Source organism: Leucopleurus acutus (assembly GCF_964270905.1).
Source record: "Leucopleurus acutus genome assembly, chromosome: 10".
In the NCBI taxonomy this organism is placed as follows: Eukaryota; Metazoa; Chordata; class Mammalia; order Artiodactyla; family Delphinidae; genus Leucopleurus; species Leucopleurus acutus.
The window spans coordinates 98,415,176-98,432,648 of record NC_139153.1 but is presented as its reverse complement, the minus strand read 5'-3'; the positions used below and the strand labels follow the sequence as shown (position 1 = coordinate 98,432,648).

Genomic DNA, 17,473 nt, shown 5'->3' with positions numbered 1-17,473 from the left:
AGAACCTACTTTATTTAATTTTTAGCATAATGTTACTACGTTTGAAAAAAGTTGAATGAATTTAATTGTGCGTGATCCACAATACTTTGAACTGTTTATTGTGCCCTTTTTAAAAAGAACTAAAATATATTGCCAATGTTATCTCGTTCATCTGTCCCAAATACCTGTGAGGCAGGTAGTATGAGTATTTATAACCCAGTTTTACAGATAAGGATATAGGCAGAGGAGTGGGAAATGACTAAACCAAGGTCCTAGCGCACATGCAGGAGCGAGTGAATTAAAGCCCTGATGACTGCTTTGCTTATGAGAACAGGTCACCTTGAACCTCAGCTTCCCAGTCGGACCCAAGGACTACAAGCTGCAAGATGTTTTGCAGCAGAAGGGCAGATATCCCTGGCATCCTGGCTTCTCCAGTTTGTTCAGCTCATGGTGTGCAAACATCTTTATGCACACGCTTGTGTAAATTAAAAAAAAAATTAAGCCCTGGCAGTTTTGTCCCACAAAGAGGTTTCTAAAGCAGATGTTGCCAAAGTCTGAAAAAGATCATACACAGAAGTGCCAATACCAGCCCGGGACCCAAGCCCGCAAAGAATTATGTGGGATATAGTTCTCATCCACCTACCTGCTGCCTTGCTACAATATACACAATCCCCTCTTATATCAGGGAAAAGGGAGGTGAAATGATGCGGACCCTTGTCTAGCACATCTCTGTTTCTCTGAGTAGAGAGCCCACGAGAATCACTCAAGTACCAAACTCCGTCATGGGCTGGTTTTGTAGAAAGGGGAAGCACCCTATCTGCAAGGCGGAGCTCTAAACAATTAAACATTTCTTCAAGGTTGTATTCAAAGGGCCTTTTATGAAGACACACTTTCATCAACTTCATAACAGAAACAGCAATAGCTAAATTCCATAGGGAAAGTGTGATGGGAACAGAAAGGTTCTTACTCTGCAAATTCTTAACAACGTAGTATTGTGCCACTGCAAAGTGAGTTTCATGCCACCAAGACCAGGGAATCGAATGTGATACACATCTGAATTCTCCTTCTCCTCCATCCTTCATTCTCTCCAAATAAAGGGAAATAACACTCTTTCTGACTTCATTATTCAACAGCAATTCTGATGCTAATGGGAGCCTCAGGTTTCAACATGCCCTGCAGTTTGGATTCTGAGACTTTGAGGCAACGTAAGAGATGTTTTTTAACAAACTCAGCTCACCTAAAGACTGACATTTTAGGAGGAAACATGACTTTAGGATCTTTGCCAAATACTACTCTAAAAAGTTTTTAAAGATTTAGAGAATGGACGCTTTCCTTTATTTTTTTAAGATTTGTCTCATGGAAGAAATATGAAATTGCACCATCTCGTTCATTTTGTGTGAGATCATCTAAGCAAAGAGCTGTGTGCATCGAAGTATCTATGGACTGAGATATTTCTTCTTCATCAATCTGCTGATGTTTCCAAATATTGACTGAGTCAAAGTTATTGCAAGCAGAATCCTGAATTATTTCACGTGATTTTTTTCCTGCCTTTCTTCCAATAGCTCAGAAACATTTTTTTTTTTCTTACGCGGTACTTTCGTTTCTTTAGGAAAACACTAAAATACATCTTCACGTCCTCTATGGTACTATAAGCATCAGTTATGGTATGTTTGCAAAGTAGTTTTGAAGCCTTTTAAATCAAGTATAAACACACTCACATTCACGCACTACGACATACACAGCATTTGCATTAAAATATTTTCATATATACTCACCTCAACAATTGCACCACTAGGGAGCCTAAGAAAATGGCGGTACAGCTCTTGGAACCCACTGGGATAAACAGTGTACACCGCTATATGAGAAGTAACATCTCCTGGACCAAGTGCAGACACAGAAGTTTCATTTTGCTGTTGGAGGTCACAGCTGGAGATGCTGGACTGGACGCCGCCATGGCTCTTCCAGATATAATCATACACTGCCACCTAGTGAGACACAGAGGCCCCCCACCCCACCCCCCAGCCCCAGAAAAGAAGAGAAAAAAATTAATTAACTTCTGGCAAGAGCATAACCAATTTTAAATGATTCTGCAATAAATCTGAAAGTCTCTGCCATCTGCAGTGCCTGTACTCCATTCCATGCATATTTTTATGACATATATCTAAATAGTGAAGGAAGACAAATCCCCGGTGTGTGCTCCGAAAAGTTAATTCTACACAGATGAAGCTGTAATTGGCTCCCATATTAACCCAGAGTAGGAAGATCAAGCAGGCTGCGGCAATGACAGTGTTGATTAAAAAAAAAATGCTTACGAATGGTTTTATGAATGAGTGTTTGTGCTTTCCCATCCAAAATAAATCTTTGCTCTTTTTTGCTTCTTCGTAGTGTGCTAGGTGCTAAGTCTCTGGCAACACCAAAACAGGGGGCAAGATAAATTAAAGATACATTTTACCGAAGTGCACAGAGCAGGATTTTTGCATACTTTATGTGTTTACCTATTATTTTTTCTTTGTGACGATTCCATTGTTTAATACAACACACCTTGTGGGGACTTCAGTAACAATCATTGAAATATGAATGAGTTCAAAAAACACTGTTCTATTGCTGGTCTAAAATATTGGCAGTGAAAGATTAGATTATACCGCTGTAAAGATTTTTTGAGGCTGAAAAACCTTCTAGTCTCCAGATATCTTTGTTATCTTTTCCTGCAATTGCTGAGCTACAGAAATGCTTTCTAAAATTTTCAGTTTCCATATTCACATACTCCAGTCATTTCAGAGGTAAATAAAGGAAAGTATTCAATTGATTTCTTTCTTCACTGGCTCTGAGTCGGGAGGCATTTATCTATTGTGGCAGAAAGTCCATGTCAAACACATTCTCCAAAGTTAACTCCTTCTAAGATAATTTACAAGTACGTTGAATCCTCAATAATATGGAAAGTTTAAATAATGTGATAGAAAGTTCTGGCCAATTATTATTTAATTCAAGTCTATAATTGACAATAAACTTTCAAGATTCTAGCTAGTGATTTTTTTTCTTTGAAAATAAAAAGGTAAGATTAAAATCTGGATGAACAGGTAAAGAAGCGATAAATGTCTTGAAATAGCTTGAATGAGAGAAAAGATTAAAGTTGGATACAATTAAAAACAGACATTGGGCTTCCCTGGTGGCGCAGTGGTTGAGAGTCCGCCTGCCGATGCAGGGGACACGGGTTTGTGCCCCGGTCCAGGAAGATCCCACATGCCGCGGAGCGGCTGGGCCCGTGAGCCATGGCCGCTGAGCCTGCGCGTCCGGAGCCTGTGCTCCGCAACGAGAGAGGCCACAACAGTGACAGGCCCGCGTACCGCAAAAAAAAAAAACAAAACAGACATTTATTGAGGATCCGTTCTACGTTAGTTTTTGAGAAAATATAAACTTCGGGAACTAACCATCTACCAGGAATTCACAATAAGAGATTGGCATACATTTAACTTAAAGCAAGTTTGATTGTGATGAGTGCACAGAAGCAACTTAACCGAGGAGACGAGGAGGCTTGATTTGGGTCTCAAAACCTTAGTGGGATTTCAATAGGTATGAAAAGGGCCATGGGTGTGTCCAGCACTGAGATGCAAAAGTGCATGGTGGGCTCAAGGGCCAATCCACAGTCCAGCCTAGAAACATCATTTGTACTGTGAAGATGCAGGATACTCTACTAAGGTATTTGTAATGTAATCCATAAAGGGGAGAAGCTATTGGAGGTTTCTGGGCAGAAGACAGGCTTGATTTGACTTGTATTTTAGAGTAGTAGAGCTAAAGGCAGAATGCCAGGTAGACCAGAGGATGACAGATTGGAGACCATCTCGCCAAAAGTAGGTGATGAGACCCTGCATTTGGGCAGTGACAGTTGGACTGGAGACAGAGTCAATGATTTCTTTTTCTGAGATAGAATCATCAGAGTTTGGTTGCTAGCTAGCTGTGAGCTTTGAGTGACAGAGACACCTCAAGGTGACAACAGGTGCAAGAGCCCACTGGACAGGGATGCCACTGCAATGAGACCATAGCAAGCAGGCAGGACAGGTTTGAAGACAGCACTGACTACATCTAAAGAAAGAATTTATTAAGCTATGTCAAAACTGTGGGAGCAACGATGGGGACATGAATCCATTTATATAATTAATTTTTAATCTGCATGATCGCAACACCCTCAGGTAAAATCAGGAGGTGGATGATGGCAGGCTGCTCCTTCGGGCCCCTCAAGAAGTCTGTGCTTGGAGCCAGGATCAGAACTGAAGGCTCCTGGCTGCACACGCAGCTCCAGCCCAGGTATTACACATGTCTCTGATGTCTCCCAGCCTTTGGATGTAAAAGGATAAACTTCAGGCAAAGCAGAGCAAAAGAAATGAGATGAGAATAAGCATGCCATGTCCTGGAGAGCCATGGGGTTTCCGCTCATTCTACGAGGTGTTTGGTGGGGCGAAAGTTAGCTGGGAGCCTTGGTGGATGGGAGCCTCTCTGTCTTGGAAATTCAGTATAAAACAAACCCATCTTGCACCCCTGGACACCTGCAAGCTAAAGGACTAAGAAGATGTCTACATTTGCCTGAAAAGGAGTAACTCTTGTTTTGGAAGATGATTCCTTTTAGAAGGTAAGTGACCTTGAAAATGTGGGCAGTAAACTGTGCAGAGTAGACTTTTAGAAATAATTCTTATTTTCTTTGATATGCATGTCCTTCTTCCTCTCCTTTTCAACCATCTCTAATCTGAGGAAAGAGAGGAGTGAATTGCCTTCTACCCAGAGGCATCCTTGACTGACCAGGGTCTAGGAAGAAAAGGGGTGGGTAGACTAGAAAGTAAGTCAGCATTATTGAGTGGCAGGTCTGAAGGTAGACAGTTCACACACACACACACGCACACGCACACGCACGCTTTTTGTTTGTTTATGTTGCAACTCTGTCAGGTTGGTATTACTATTCCCATTTTATAGACAAGGAAACTGAGGCTCGGAAATGTTAAATAACTTGCCCAAAGATGCAGTTACATGATTATATCATTTACTAATAAATAATCCTACTCCTCTACCTCCGATTTCCCCACAAGCTTTTCTTACTCTCCTCCCTGGTGATTTAGGAACAAGAAATCAGAGTAGCTCCCTTGCCCCTTCCCTCTCATTTTTTTATATCCAGGCCATCCCTAGGAAGCGCCCACATCCTCTGCCGGTCCATAGTCAAGTTTTAACAAGAGCAGCCCTCTTCCGAGAACGACTTTGCCTTCCAGCTCCTTCCTTATGGGGTGATGAGTTAAGCCCACTTGGCTGCTAATCCAATGACACATCGTCCAAACAGCTTTACTAGTCATGAGGCTGATATTTTTATTTCCTTTAGTCTGGTTCCTATGTTTACTTAATTTTTCTCAAATCACTCAGGTGGGGCAAAGAGGCATATATATCATAGTAGCACCTTGAGACCCCAAAAGTAATCAGGCAGCTCTGATATTTGAACCCAAATTGGTCTGACTCTAAAGCCAATGTACTTTTTTTTTTTTAAGATTTTTTGATGTGGACCATTTTTAAAGCCTTTATTGAATTTGTTACAATATTGTTTCTGTTTTATGTTTCGGTTTTTTGGCCCCAAGGCATGTGGGATCTTAGCTCCCCGACCAGGGATCGAACCCACACCCCCTGCATTGGAAGGCGAAGTCTTAACCACTGGACCGCCAAGCAAGTCCCAAAAGCCAATGTACTTTTGATTACACCACACAGTAATGTGTTTGATCACATAGTACACTACTATCTTTGTGTGTTAGTGTGTGGCTGCAGAATGGGACTATGTCTAAACATGACTCTAGAGGCTGAATTTTCCCTCTGTGAAGTGCTCATGTGAAAGAATCTACGGGAAGAGTTTTCTGTCCTTGGTCTGTGCAGGAACCTTGCAAGCATCCTTCTTGACTCAAAAGGGGTACAGTGTCATTTGTCATAGAAAACCAAAATAGAGGCCGCATCTAAATTACTGCAGCCATTTAGTTCTATTAATATCCCATGGAATGTTCTCAATCTTCTTTGAATTGGAGATTAACTAGAAAAAATACTGATGTTTTTCTCCCCCTTTTTTTTTGGACCATAAAGTTCTAATACTAAGGCAATTGTGGTCATTTCCAGAATTTCTAGCTAGCAGTCCTTAAGATAATCAAACACCTGTCCACAAGGCATGTGGACCAAGTTAAACCCTATTATTTGTGCTTTATGAGTACACACCTTTTGGAAAAGGAAAAGGAAGAGTGACCCATAAAACCTTACTAGAAATGGTTAAGAATCTGCACCAGATGTTCACCCTTCAGAGAATATTTTCAGTTACCTGCTGATCTAGGGAAGGTTCTCCCATTGGCCACGAACACATCCCACCCTCCGGGTAATTGCTTTGTATCCTGACTTACAACCAAAGACAGCCTGAAGCAATTGGGGATGCTTAGCTTTGAAACCTTCTTAAAATCCTCCCTAGGGTTAAGAAAGTAGGGCAAGGTAAAAAAAAAAAAAAAGAAAAAAGAAGCAGAACATGGATGTTTTATAACAGGAACTAAGCCTGAAGAGAGGTAGATCAGAGGATGGATGCAGAGGTGAGATGTGATGAAGAAATCACTGTTTGATTTTTCTTAAGTCCTTTGGCTCATTTCTAAATAATCTAAGTGGGTGGACATAATTCTCTGCAACTCTGTTCTCCTGACTTTTAACTCTGTTTCTTTAAAACTAGTTGTTGAGTCACAAGCTCCTCAGCAAACTGGCCTGATATTTGATCACCAAGCTAAATGTTCACCTGTAAGATTTCCCGTTTAATTTTATTTCAGGCAATCTGCATAGAGGAAGGGAAAGTTTTGTTCAGGCAAATACTAGACAACCTAGACATTCTTGCCTAAAGTAGGAGAGAGATAAAAAGAAGGAAGCAGGATGTGATTTTTCTAGAAAGTGCATTTTCTAAAGATGCCTTTGCCTTCCATTTCCTAATGAGTAACGGTTAAACTACTTGGCAGCCTAGGTAATATCCATGGAAAATTGGAGTTCACTAAGTATTTCTGCAAAATGATAGGCCAGTAGACGCTTACTGTGCCCTACAGAATCTGAAGTTAGCTCCACAAGTGAAGTCTCCTGTCATCTGAAATCTCTTTCATTAAACCAATCAAATCTGTCCCTTCATTTCCATGAGAGCCCAGGGTAAGTTAACAAATCTTTTGAGACAAGTGAGTCGAGAGACTACATATGGGGCAAATCTGAGGAGCTTAGCTGACCTGGGTCTGGAGGCACAACAGCACAGAAGAACCCACCGAATGCCAGACCCGCAAACAGGAATTCTTAAATGAGATTCATCGTTCAGCAGAAAAACAAGTTAAGGGCGCTAATTCAATGGTAGTCAAACAGGCCGGAACAGGTTCAAATGCTGCATGCTTCACAACAGAGCTTAATTAAATCAGGACTATGCGGCTCTTAACTGCATTATAATAGTTCAGCATAAAATTAGGTCTAATGTGAATGTCCTTATAGTGGCTTTGTTTATGTTATTATAATTACACAGTGGTACATAGATTTACTGCATACATACATTTTTTAACAGCTCTTGGGTGGATTTCTTTTCTTTCCTCACTCGAATTTGCACTTTATTTCCAAGTGTGGAAAGTCTGCAAGGGGGAACCAGGGTCAGGAAATTAGGTCATACTGGGTGACCCAATTGGTCTCCTGTGTATTTGAAGCTCAGAACTCCAAATAAGGTGTACGTTGATGATCGTGATTTTATTCACCAGCTCTTTAGGAGAGAACACGTCGTTAAAAAAACTGGGTCTCGGTAAAATGGGCATCTTACCCATAAATGCTGTGTTTTGTCTTAGAAAACAATGTCTTCCTTTAGAATTAATGAATGCAAAGGTATGACTAAGATTGTGTCTGTAGTTCTACAATATCACATATTCCAGTGTAAATTTTAAAAAAGTCAAAATTTCAAAGATTTGTGTCTAGTAAAAAATGGTAACTCCTCTCCCCAGGAAGGAAAAGACACAGCAGGAGTTGGTTTCCCAAATAGTAAAAGTGGAGCCTCTTCCCTGACCTATCCATAGTTTCTACTTTTTGGTCAAAGAATAGCTGGCTCACATAAGAATCTAACTTATGACCTTGACTTAGATATGAAAACCTTGGATAACATCAGAAGTTTTGGAAGCATGTACATATTTGATAGTGTTTTCAATTTTCCTCTAGATATTTTTATTTTCATGGCAGCCTATGCATGTCAGCAATTCTGCACAATTCTTTACTTTGTGTGTTGCCTTGAAATAAAAGGGCAAAAAATTAATAGAAGATTACCAACAGATAAATTAGTCAAGTAAAACGATTATGCCTTGATGTTTTTTTCTTTAACGTAGCCATTAGGAGTATAGGACAAGCACTTAAGGAAATCTGAACCAGTTTGAAGAAAGGTAATAAAATGTTACGTTGCCAAAAAGCCATACTTCCAAACAAAATTACCTGTGCTTAATTCAGATAGAAATAATGCCATTTGGGGGAAGCTGATATATAGCCATATGTGTTTGTATACACATTATAGAGTGTTTTGTTATCTTGAATATCTCTAATTTTGGGAACCTCAACAGCTTGTATCTGTTACCAGAAATGTGTGTTTTTCATATCACCACTGCACAATTCTTAAGAAACATAATAGGAAACCGCAAAGAACTTGACTTCTGGTTATGACACTTTTCAAAGCTCCTGGCAATAGAAATAAATGCAAGAAAAAGATGTAGGTTATTTTATGTAAGTAGGAAGTCACAGGTCTTTAGCTGTATCCCCGAGGTTTTCGCTTGTGGACATGTATGCACACGTTAATACTATTAGCAATGCAGCTACATATGAACAAGCTACGGATATGTTTCAGAGTAAGTGGAAGCATAGAGCACCCTGCCTCTGCCACTCCCTGTCTTGTCACCCTGCCTGGGAAGCACGGGCTACCCACATGAAGAGTGGACCACGAGGGTGAAACATTCCACCACACATCTGAGATGACAGAAAGGAAACAGGTAAGGAAGAAAACAAGACTTCTCTGCTCTAGCCACCCACTGCCCCTTGAGATAAGTCCTACAGGTGATGAATTCATTGTTTAAATGTAAAATAGTCATAATGACGTGGCCAGCAGTATTTTCCACTTATATACTCCACTCTATACACACACACACAAAATTTTAATTTTAAAGTCAGATTGTGTAACACGTAGAAATCAAGACCAGAGAATTTCACAATATACTCAGATTTTTAAAAGAGCCTCTTTTCTTCTCCTGAATTCCAGAAAGAAAAAAAAGAAAACAAAAACAAAACAACACCATGAATTTGGAGGTTATCTATCTATTTGCTCTAATATTTTAGTTCCTGGTCCGACAGAACTGAAGAAAAATAATTGGACTGACTTAGTTCAGACAACAAGTTTTAGTCCAATTATCAGAAGGAATGAAATCTGACTACATTTTTTTTTTCCTTTACAGGTAAGTGGGCTTGCAATGTGGTGCATAGCTCTGGCTAAAGTCTACTCAAATCCATTAAAGCCAGTAAGCCACTAAATCACTAGTAAAATGAACTTCAAATGTCTACCAATATAAAGATCACTTGAACTTTCTTTAAAAAAATTATTCAGCCACACCTCTACTTCTGCTTTGATGTGAAAGGCAGTGAAGCAGAAGACGTTTCCTTTCTGTCAGAGGATTTTTCACCTAAAAGTCACCACCATGCTGGTGACTAATACTTGGTTCTTAGCTCATCCTTTGCTTTAATTTTCTCTAATGATAGAGAAATAACAAAGTGTAAGACAAGCAGTAAATTGGGGAGGGGGGATGGTTGTCTTTATGTGTATGTATGTGTGTTTGTGTTTGACCTTACTTTCAGGATAAATTACCCCAAAACTCTGTTGCCCAAATATTTTTGTGTTACCTAAAATGAACAATACTATATGAATTGTAATGTCTTTACACGCTAAACAAATTTATTCCAAAAACTAAGTTAAGTTGTATAAATTGGCTGAAAATCTAAGAAGGAGAATTGGTAACAGCAAAAGTGAACTTACAAACATCGAGCATGGCCCTACGCGAGCTTTCGCAATGGAACTTGCGTGAATCTTCCCAGCCACCGCCACCTATTGGGCTCACTCCCTTCCTTTAAGGTGCTACTCAAGTGTCACCTTAACTATGGGGTCTTTCTTGACCCTCTGATGTGGAATAGTATCTCCACCCTTAGCCATACCCTGTGCCTTATTTTCATGGTAACACTATAAGTGTTACTTCCAACCCTACACACTGTATATTTCCTTGTTTGTGTCTGTCTTTCCGCACACAAATGTAAGCTTCATAAGGACAGGGAATAGGGTCTGACTCATAAGAGGCACTAAATGGATATTTGTTGAAAGAATAAATAAATGAATTATGTGATTTAAATGGATTCAATATCAAGGAATAGATGTATATGTATAACTGAATCACTTTGCTGTACACCTGAAACTAACACAACATTGTTAATCAACTATACTCCAATATAAAATTAAAAGTTTAAAAAAAATTAAAAATAGATAAATAAATACAAATTTAAAAAAATAAATGGATTCAATATTGAAGGCAATCTGGGTTGGGTTTGGTTTGGTTTTTGTCACATGTATCTTTGAAGCTACTGAAATTGATTCATTTTGCCAACTGCAAAATTGATGTGTGAGACAACTGCTCTTCTATGTCAGTTTTCTAACAACATAAGGCCATTCCTTCAGAAGCATCAGGGAGGTGAACTCTCTACCAACTTTCCACAATGCAAGTTTGAACTCCCTATTTCTTAATTTACTGAAGTTTGTTCAGCTGCTATCTTATCGCATCACTCCACCTACTCCACCCACAAGCCAAAGATTGCCCGTGTCATAACTCTCCTGGAATAATACCCCTTTGCACACATATAAAACCTTTACTCCAGGAGTTACAATGCATTATACAATAATTAACTGCCTCATTAAACAGCCTTACAAGTAAGAAAGTATTATTTTGACTTTATAGATGATAAATGTGAAATAAAGGAAATAAAAATTACATCCCTACCTTTTATAAGAGTACTGAAGAGACAAGGAAAGATGAACTAAGTCCAAGTCCGTCTTCAGGCAAAGAGTTGATAGGGTTGTTAATGGTTTAATGGCAAAAAAAGATTGTATTTAATTTAATACCTCCCTCTTATAGGAGCAGGGATTGTTTCCTGGTTATTTTTCAAGACTATAAAAAAAATCAGTATGTATCATTTGTGCTTTAAAACTAGGTTCTTTTTCATTATTCAAAACCTTTTTGAGTCACTTATTCAAACTAGATGCTGCGAGATAGACAGGATAAAATATATTTTCTTGGCCTCTATGAAACTTAGAATTTAGTAGGAAGAGTGAGAACAGATGAAATTAACTATAATTTAAAACTAGTAAGTTTTAAATGCCCAAGGAGGAAGTAAAAACTGTAAGGGGGGGCTTCCCTGGTGGCGCAGTGGTTGAGGGTCCGCCTGCCGATGCAGGGGACGCGGGTTCGTGCCCCGGTCCGGGAAGATCCCACATGCCGGCCCGTGAGCCATGGCCGCTGAGCCCGTGCGTCCGGAGCCTGTGCTCCACAACGGGAGAGGCCACAACAGTGAGAAGCCCGCGAACCGCAAAAAAAAAAAAAAACAAAACTGTAAGGGGTTTGAGGAGGGATAAATCAAGGCTGGGAGTGACGAGAATAGATGGATCATGTGGGACACCTCCCCTGCACGGAGACTTAGAAGGGTGAGAAAAGGCCACACATGTGAAGATAGATATTTTTTATTTGAAAAATAAAAGGATGGGAGAATTTTGTGTTCATCTTTTAGCCAAATTCTAATTTGTTGACTTTCAGCGAGTCTAGGTTTCCAGAGCGTTAATTTCAGTTTCCCAATTTCATTGTCACATTTGAACATTAGATCTTACCCTTTTCTTGAATATGGTTCTCCCTTTGAGCCTGAAATTTCCAGAGCAGAATAAAGAGGAAAAATAGCATATAGAAAATTGATCACAGCAGTAACTATTTTGGGAAAGATTAATTAAGAATAAGAATTATAAATAATACTTGTTTAGGACTCATTATGTAAAAGGCTCTGTTCAAAGCACATTCATTCATTAGTTCATTCATTCAACCATTCACTCAGAACCTATTTACTGAAATCCTACTTCGCACCAGAGGATTATGGAAACACAGAATGGAACCAAAGAGACAAAACCCTTGCTCTACTTAAGCTGGCAAGCAGACAACAAATAACTAAATATATCATAAGTGCTATGGAGAAAAAGGAAACAGGGCAGGGGATCAATTGGCAGTGGGTGAAGTTGGGGAGGATAAAGGGCTATTTCATTGCTATTTTACTTAGAGTTTTTATTTTATTCATGGAAAGCCTTTCAGAGAAGGAGACATTTGAATAAATGTCTGAATAAAGTGAGGATATGAATCATGTATATAATGGGGAGAGTAGCACAATTAGAGGAGGGAACAGCTAGGGCCACGGCTTTGAGGGGAGTCCACTTGCCTTATGTTCAAGAAAAAGCAAAGAGACCAAAAGAACTGAAACAAAGCGAGCAAGGGGAGAAATAGAAAAGATCAGAACAGGGACAACTGGAGGGAGGAGCTGAGCATGGAGGGTTGTGATGACCACTGAGGAGTAGGGCTTCTTCTCTGAATGAAATGGGAAACCACTGAACATTTTTGAATAGAGGAGTAACATATAAGACATTATTAAAGGAATCACTCAGGCTGATGTTGAGGGATAAACTGGGGATGGGGACAATGTTATGGCTTGAATTGTGTCTCCCTGAAAGATATTGAAGGCTTAATTCCCAGTTCCTATGAATTCACCTTTATTTGGGAATAAAGTCTTTGCAGTTGGTCACGTTAAGATGACTCAATAGGGTGACCCTAATCCAGTATGACTGTATCTGTAGAAAAAGGGGAAATTTGGACATGGAGACAAACATGCACAAAAAGAATGCCATGTGAACATGAAGGCAGAGATTGGGGTGATGCATCTAAAAGCCAAGATTGCCAGCAGACCACAAGAAGCTAGGAGGGAATCAGGGAACATATTTTTCCACATAGCCATCAGAAGGAATCAACCCTGCCAACACCTTGACCTTGGACTTTGAGCATCCAGAATTGTCATATGATGAGTTTCTGTTTTTTTAAACCACGCAGTTTGTGGGACTTTGTAATAGCAACCCTTAACTCTTAACCCTTAACAGGCAACTTACAACTTAAAATACACAATATCTGAAACACAATACATCAAAAAATAAACAAACAGAAAGAGATGGAATCAAGAAAAACAAGAGTCAATCAAAGCTAACCTTGAGATGGTCTAGATATTAGATTCAGAAAACAAAGACTTGAAAGCCTCTATTGTAACAATGTTTAAAGAACTAAAAAAAAAGTTAAAAATTAAAGAAAAATATGGTCTAATGAGTGGACTAATAAAGAATCTCAGCCAAGAAATGAAAACTAAAAACAAAAACAAAACCCCTAAGTGGAAATTCTAGAAATGAAAAGTATGATAACTAAAATGAAAAATTTAGGAGATTGGTTCAAGATGGCAGAGTAGAAGGACATGAGCTCACTCCCTCTTGTGAGAGCACCAGAATCACAACTAACTGCTGAACAATCATTGACAGGAAGACACTGGAACTCACCAAAAAAGATGCCCCACATCCAAAGACAAAGGGGAAGCCGCAATGAGATGGTAGGAGGGGCACAATCACAAAAAAAATCAAACCCCATAACCACCGGGTGGGTGACTCACAAATTGGAGAACACTTATACCACAGAACTCCACCCACTGGAGTGAAGGTTATGAGTCCCAAGTCAGGCTTCCCAACCTGGGGGTCCAGCAACAGGAGGAGGAATTCCTAGAGAATCAGATTTTGATTCAAATCCCAGCGGGATTTGATTGCAGGACTTTGACAGAACTGGGGGAAACAGAGACTCCACTCTTGGAGGGCACACACAAAGTACTGTGTGCATCAGGACCCAGGGGAAGCAGTGACCCTATAGGAGACTGAACCAAACCTACCTGCTAGTGTTGGAGGGTCTCCTGCAGAGGCAGGAGTTGGCTGTGGCTCACCACGGGGACAAGAACACTGGCAGCAGAAGTTCTGGGAAGTGTTCCTTGGGTGAGCCCTCCCAGACTCTGCCATTAGCCCCACCAAAGAGCCAGGTAGGCTCCAGTGCTGGGTTGCCTCAGGCCCAACAACCAACAGGGAGGAAACTCAGCCCCACCCATCAGCAGACAAGCAGATTAAAGTTTTACTGAGCTCGGCCCACCAGAGCAACACCCAGTTCTACCCACCACTGGTCCCTCCCATCAGGAAGTCTGCACAAGCCTCTTAGATAGCCTCATCCACCAGAGGGCAGACAGCAGAAGCAAGAAGAACTACAATTCTGCAGCCTGTGGAACGAAAATCACATTCACAGAGAGATAGACAAAATGAAAAGGCAGAGGACTACGTACCAGATGAAGGAACAAGATAAAACCCCAGGAAAACAACTAAAAGAAGTGAAGATAGGCAACCTTCCAGAAAAAGAATTCAGAATAATGACAGTGAAGATGATCCAGGACCTCGGAAATAGAATGGAGGCAAAAATAGAGAAGATGCAAGAAATGTTTAACAAAGACCTAGAAGAATTAAAACACAAACCCCTAGAAGAATTAAAGAACAAACAGATAGAGATGAACAATACAATAACTGAAATGAAAAATACACTAGAAGGAATCAAGAGCAGAATAACTGAGGCAGAAGAGCGGATAAGTGACCTGGAAGACAGAATGGTGCAATTAACTGCCATGGAACAGAATAAAGAAAAAAGAATGAAAAGAAATGAAGGCAGATTAAGAGACCTCTGGGACAACATTAAATGCAACAACATTCACATTATAGGGGTCCCAGAAGGAGAAGAGAGAGAGAAAGGATCTGAGAAAATATTGAAGAGATTATAGTCAAAAACTTCCCTAACATGGGAAAGGAAATAGCCACCCAAGTCCAAATGACAATGAAAATACAATGATCCAAAACCTATGGGATGCAGCAAAAACCGTTCTAAGAGGGAAGTTATTAACAATATAATCCTACCTTAAGAAACAAGAAAAATCTCAAATAAACAATGTAACCTTACACCTAAAGGAACTAGAGAAAGAAGAACAAACAAAACCCAAAGTAAGTAGGAGGAAAGAAATCATAAAGATCAGAGCAGAAATAACTGAAATAGAAACAAAGAAAACAATAGCAAGGATCAATAAAACTAAAACATGGTTCTTTGAAGAGATAAACAAAATTGATAAACCTTTAGCCAGACTCATCAAGAAAAAGAGGGAGAGGACCAGATCAATAAAATTAGAAATGAAAAAAGAGAAGTTACAATGGACACCGCAGAAATACAAAGCATCATAAGAGACTACTACAAGCAACTCTATACCAATAAAATGGACAACCTGGGAAAAATGGACAAATTTTTAGAAAGGTATAACCTTCCAAGACTGAACCAGGAAAAACAGAGAATATGAACAGACCAATCACAAGTAATGAAATTGAAACTGTGATTAAAAATCTTCCAACAAACAGAAGTCCAGGGCCAGATGGTTTCACAGGTGAATTTTATCAAACATTTAGAGAAGAGCTAACACCCATCCTTCTCAAACTCTTCCAAAAAATTTCATAGGAAGGAAGAGTCCTAAACTCATTCTATGAGGCCACCATCACCCTAATCCCAAAAGCAGACAGAGATACTACAAAAAAAGAAAATTACAGACCAATATCACTGATTAATATAGATGCAAAAATCCTCAACGAAATACTAGCATACAGAATCCAACAACACATTAAAAGGATCATAAACCATGATCAAGTGGGATTTATCCCAGGGATGCAAGGATTCTTCAATATACTCAAGTCCATCAACGTGATACACCATATTAACAAATTGAAGAATAAAAACCATATGATCATCTCAATAGATGCAGAGAAAGCTTTTGACAAAATTCAACACTGATTTATGATAAAAACTCTCCAGAAAGTAGGCAGAGAGGGAAACTACTTCAACATAATAAAGGCCACATATGACAAACCCACAGCAAACAACATTCTCAATGGTGAAAAACTGAAAGCATTTCCTCTAAGACAAGGAACAAGATAAGGATGTCCACTCTTGCCACTATCATTCAACATAGTTTCAGAAGTCCTAGCCATGATAATCAAAGAAGAAAAAAAAAAATAAAAGGAATACAAATTGGAAAAGAAGAAGTAAAACTGTCACTGTTTGCTCATGACATGATACTATACATAGAGAATCCTAAAGATGTCACCAGAAGACTACTGGAGCTAATCAATGAATTTGGTAAAGTAGCAGGATACAAAATTAATGCACGGAAATCTCTTGCATTCCTATACACTAACAATGAAAGATCAGAAAGAGAAATTAAGGAAACAATCCCATTCACCATTGCAACAAAAAGAATAAAATACCTAGGAATAAACCTACCGAAGGAGGTAAAAGACCTATACTCAGAAAACGATAAGACATTGATGAAAGAGATCAAAGATGACACAAAGAGATGTAGAGATATACCATGTCCTTGGATTGGAAGAATCAATATTGTGAAAATGGCTATAATACCCAAAGTAATCTACAGATTCAATGCAATCCTTATCAAATTACCAGTGGCATTTTTTACAGAACTAGGACAAAGAAATCTTAAAATTTGTATGGAGACACAAAAGACCCCGATTAACCAAAGAAGTCTTCAGGAAAAAAAACGGAGCTGGAGGAATCAGACTCCCTGACTTTAGACTATATTACAAACCTACAGTAATCAAGACAATATGGTACTGGCACAAAAACAGAAATATAGATCAATGGAACAGGATAGAAAGCCCAGAAATAAACCCACACACCTATAGTCAACTAATCTATGACAAAGGAGGCAAGGATATACAATGGAGAAAAGACAGTTTCTTCAATAAGTGCTGCTGGGAAAACTGGACAGCTACAGGTAAAAGAATGAAATTAGAACACTCCCTAACACCATACACAAAAATAAACTCAAAATGGATTAAAGACCTAAATGTAAGACAGGACACTGTAAAACTCTTAGAGGAAAACATAGGCAGAACACTCTTTGACATAAAGCACAGCAAGGTCCTTTTGACCCACCTCCTAGAGTAATGGAAATAAAATCAAAAATAAACAAGTGGGATCTAATGAAACTTAAAAGCTTTTGCACAGCAAAGGAAACTATAAACAAGACAACCCTCAGAATGGGAGAAAATATTTGCAAACGAATCAATGGACAAAGGAATAATCTCCAAAATATATAAACTCATGCAGCTCAATATTAAAAAAACAAACAACCCAATCCAAAAATGAGCAGAAGACCTAAATAGACATTTCTACAAGAAGACATACAGATGCCCAAGAGGCACATAAAAAGCTGCTCT

At 39.2% G+C, this 17,473-nt stretch overlaps 1 protein-coding gene across 1 annotated transcript in view; it reads right to left on the bottom strand.

Annotated features, from left to right (window-relative positions):
• LOC309967681 (uncharacterized protein) overlaps positions 1-17,473 on the bottom strand; it is a gene marked incomplete at both ends in the record, with an annotated part of 268,712 nt that overhangs the window by 10,522 nt on the left and 240,717 nt on the right. Inside the window, one exon of the mRNA XM_082848441.1 lies at positions 1,755-1,964. Within this exon, the coding sequence (XP_082704567.1) occupies positions 1,755-1,964 (210 nt within the window). The remainder of the gene's footprint in view (positions 1-1,754; positions 1,965-17,473) is intronic.